Consider the following 3,380-nt stretch of genomic DNA (forward strand, 5'->3'; position numbering starts at 1 on the left):
CAGCAGCGCTGCATTGCGATGCTCTGAAGCGCCCGCCCTCCCTAATTCACATGCTCATCATGGAGGAATAACAGGTACCTGCTTTACAGAGAGAGGAGGACAGGCTTATTCCCATTCCCAGCGACATCTTGAAACGTATGTTCTTGTCATTTATTTATCTTTTATCAGATACACTCATGTATTATTTGATACGCTGTTTTCACACGAATATGTGTGGGTAGAATAGAGAACATCGCACGCAAGAACACCTATTGCAAAATTACATAGTCTCGACGGTAAATGACTCCGATTGTAAATATTATATAACCAGTGATGTTTAAAGGTATTAAAAACGGCTCATCTGTCATGAAATAACGCGTCAGACATTAAATATGTGAATGTGGATGTGTAGACCTTATGCTGGTTGTTGAAGCAGTTGCCCACGGCAACGTCTTAATCCGCCTAACGGCACACTGACGACCTCAAAACACATTATCGCTATTTGTATCCACGACAGTTAAATGCAATACAACGAATAAATAAAGATACCCTGTGGTTTTTGTTGAATTATGTTTTGTGCAGGTGGTCAGACCATCCGCGAATGTGAGTTATACTGTTGTAGCAAAGCAGACAATCGCGATGAAGCATTTTCTGAGGTAAGTAGGCTACGTCTGTGCAGCTTAATAGTGACATATCGCTTTTTATTGCTTAGTAGCTGAAATGTCATTGTTTTCATTTTCCATTTTTAAAAAATGAACATAAAATTCACCGTTATAATGTTTTTTTCTTTTTGCATGCTTTGTGGTATGGCCCAATTATGTCATGGATGTGGAAAACAAAAACAGAAACGAAATAATTATTCATATTCTTACCAGATTATCATCATAGATGTGGAAACAAAAGATTATATTATAAAATACCATCAAATATGATAGCTATTATGAAACATAGCCTACTTCTATATATAGACTCATTTTTATTATTAGTTTTTATTATATATTAAAAATATTGATTATTGAAATGAAAATGTACATAACTGATTAATACCTTTTAATTAACAATTCCTTGGTGAGTGGCCCCCTGCCTTACAGTTTTAGGTGCTTTTCTATTAGCCACTCCTCTTAATTATATTGTTTACAATAAATGATGTTGAAAGGTACTAAACCTAATAGGAGGAAGCTCCAAACATACCAGTATAGATTTGTATTTCACCTCCCTAATGCTGGTTATTATTAACGTCCTGGAAAATAATATTATCTTCGGTGACACGTCACTTCTGTTCAACAGCTTTAAAAGACAATAACACCTTTTTTTACAAAAAACAGGTTTGATCGCAAATTCATTTCATGCCGATGGGGAGGAGAGTCTATCCTGTGAGCAGTAACTCTCAACATAATCAGCAACCGGATTCAAACAGGTTTATTCCTAGTCCAGTGCATTTCCTGTAGTAAATTAGACTGCAATTAGATCCATGCATTGGTTCAAAACAGATGCACATACGTCAGAAGAAGTCCTTTGGTGAATACATGCTGGATACATGCAGGACATGAAACCTGTTTACAGAATAATACTTTTAAAATTATATTTTCATCACGCAGATCTTTGTAGAACTGTGACCCATTTCATCATCATGGCCCACTTATCTCTGTCTCGAATCACAGACATGCTTTTACAATTGGGATTAGGCCTAGCTTTTGTAGACATCAGACCATTACAAGAGAAAAATAATGTGCATTTCTCTTTGAACAGCTTGAGCATTGAAAAGTGTTCATGGGAAATATCTGATGGTTATTCATTTCAGGTTTAGAGTATTCAAATATAATGGGCTTTCAAAATACCTCAGTGAGTAGTACGCTTTATTCTGGGACAGAATACACAGGTGTATTAGGCCTATCAGTATTGAACTTGTGTCGTTTTATTCAGGTCTCTCTCTGTTTCTCCGAATCTTCTAGGGTACTGACCCAGTTTCTGGTGTTCCTTTACTGTAAGTGTTTGTGGCGGGGCCTGAAGTTCGTCATCAGGAAGTTGACTGGACGATGTGAGCTTCAACGCATCTGTTACAATAACAAACCTGGTGCTCGCAGGACGCTCAAGATCGGTAAATACTAGCAGTGAATTTAGAAGTACATCTACAGCAAAAAATACTATGTCTGTAACCTGGTTTGTACCTAAGAACAGCTTGATATTATTTTATGTTTCTTTTAATTTCCCAGAATCCTCACTCAAATGCTCTAAACATGAGGTGAGTCATGAGGTTTATGAAGTATTTTATTCACACATTTATTGTATTATTGTATTTTTATTTATATATTTTAATAATATTATAAAATATGTATTTTGTAATTTTAAGTAGTATTATTTTAATACTATTATATTATTTATTGAAATTTAGCTTGTAATAGGTTTTATTTTTATAATATTTTCAGTTTTCATTTAAAATTAAGTTTTAGTCATTTTGTTATGCGCCTTTGTCATTTTTGTAGCCAACACTTTAATTTTTAAATATTTTATTTAGCTTAGCTTTAGCTTTATTTAATTTATTTCCGTTTTAATCATTTTAGTACTTACACTTATTTCAAATAATTGCCAAAGCTAAATTAAAATTTAATTTAAATTTATGCTTTTTTAGCTTTTCATCTAATATTAAAAAAATAAATGGTCCCACTTTACATTAGGTGGCCTTAACAACTATGTACTTACATTTAAATTAATAATTTGGTACAGTGTACTTATTGTGTACATACATGTTTTTACATTGTATTTATATATTTTTTAAAACCTATATGTAATTACATTTGTAATTAATTTCTGTAATTACCACTGTTGAACCAACCCTTACACCCTAACCCACCCTGAAACCTACTCATACCACCAAACCTGCCCCTAACCTTACCCATATCCCACCTTAATAGAAGCAAAAGTGTTTTGCAATGCAATATGACCACATTAAGTACATTGTACTTTAAGTACATAATAATTAAGGCCACCTAATATAAAGTGTGACCAAATAAATAAATAATTATTTGATAGTTTCGGTTTTAACAATAGCAACACTGATTATAAGTGGAATTAAAGGGATAGTTCACCCAAAAATTAAAAAATTACTCCATGATTTACTCACCCTCAAGCCATCCTAGGTGTATATGACTTTCTTCTTTCAGACGAATACAGTTGGAGTTATATTAAAGGTTGTATCAGCGATTTCTAGCCTAAAACATAAAGTGTCAAATTCAGCTGAGCTTTCTTCACGATCCGCTCGCTGCCTGCCCCATAAATTGTCTGTGAAAAAACCGCGTCTCTCTGGTCAGCCTAGGGTCCGAGATATGCCAAAAAAACAATCGGCGCTACCAACCTTTCCACTAGAGTTGTGACGTTCGCGAACGAACCGATTCTTTTGAACG

The 3,380-nt window shown here is 34.2% G+C and overlaps 1 protein-coding gene across 1 annotated transcript in view; it reads left to right on the forward strand.

Annotated features, from left to right (window-relative positions):
- elmod1 (ELMO/CED-12 domain containing 1) overlaps positions 1–3,380 on the forward strand; it is an 18,024-nt gene continuing 14,644 nt past the window's right edge. The window contains exons 1-4 of the mRNA XM_073824940.1: positions 1–135; positions 562–635; positions 1,932–2,077; positions 2,193–2,221. Coding sequence (XP_073681041.1) covers positions 619–635; positions 1,932–2,077; positions 2,193–2,221 — 192 coding nt within the window. The 5' untranslated portion in view covers positions 1–135; positions 562–618. The remainder of the gene's footprint in view (positions 136–561; positions 636–1,931; positions 2,078–2,192; positions 2,222–3,380) is intronic.

This window comes from Garra rufa, chromosome 19 (assembly GCF_049309525.1).
Source record: "Garra rufa chromosome 19, GarRuf1.0, whole genome shotgun sequence".
Lineage (NCBI taxonomy): Eukaryota > Metazoa > Chordata > Actinopteri > Cypriniformes > Cyprinidae > Garra > Garra rufa.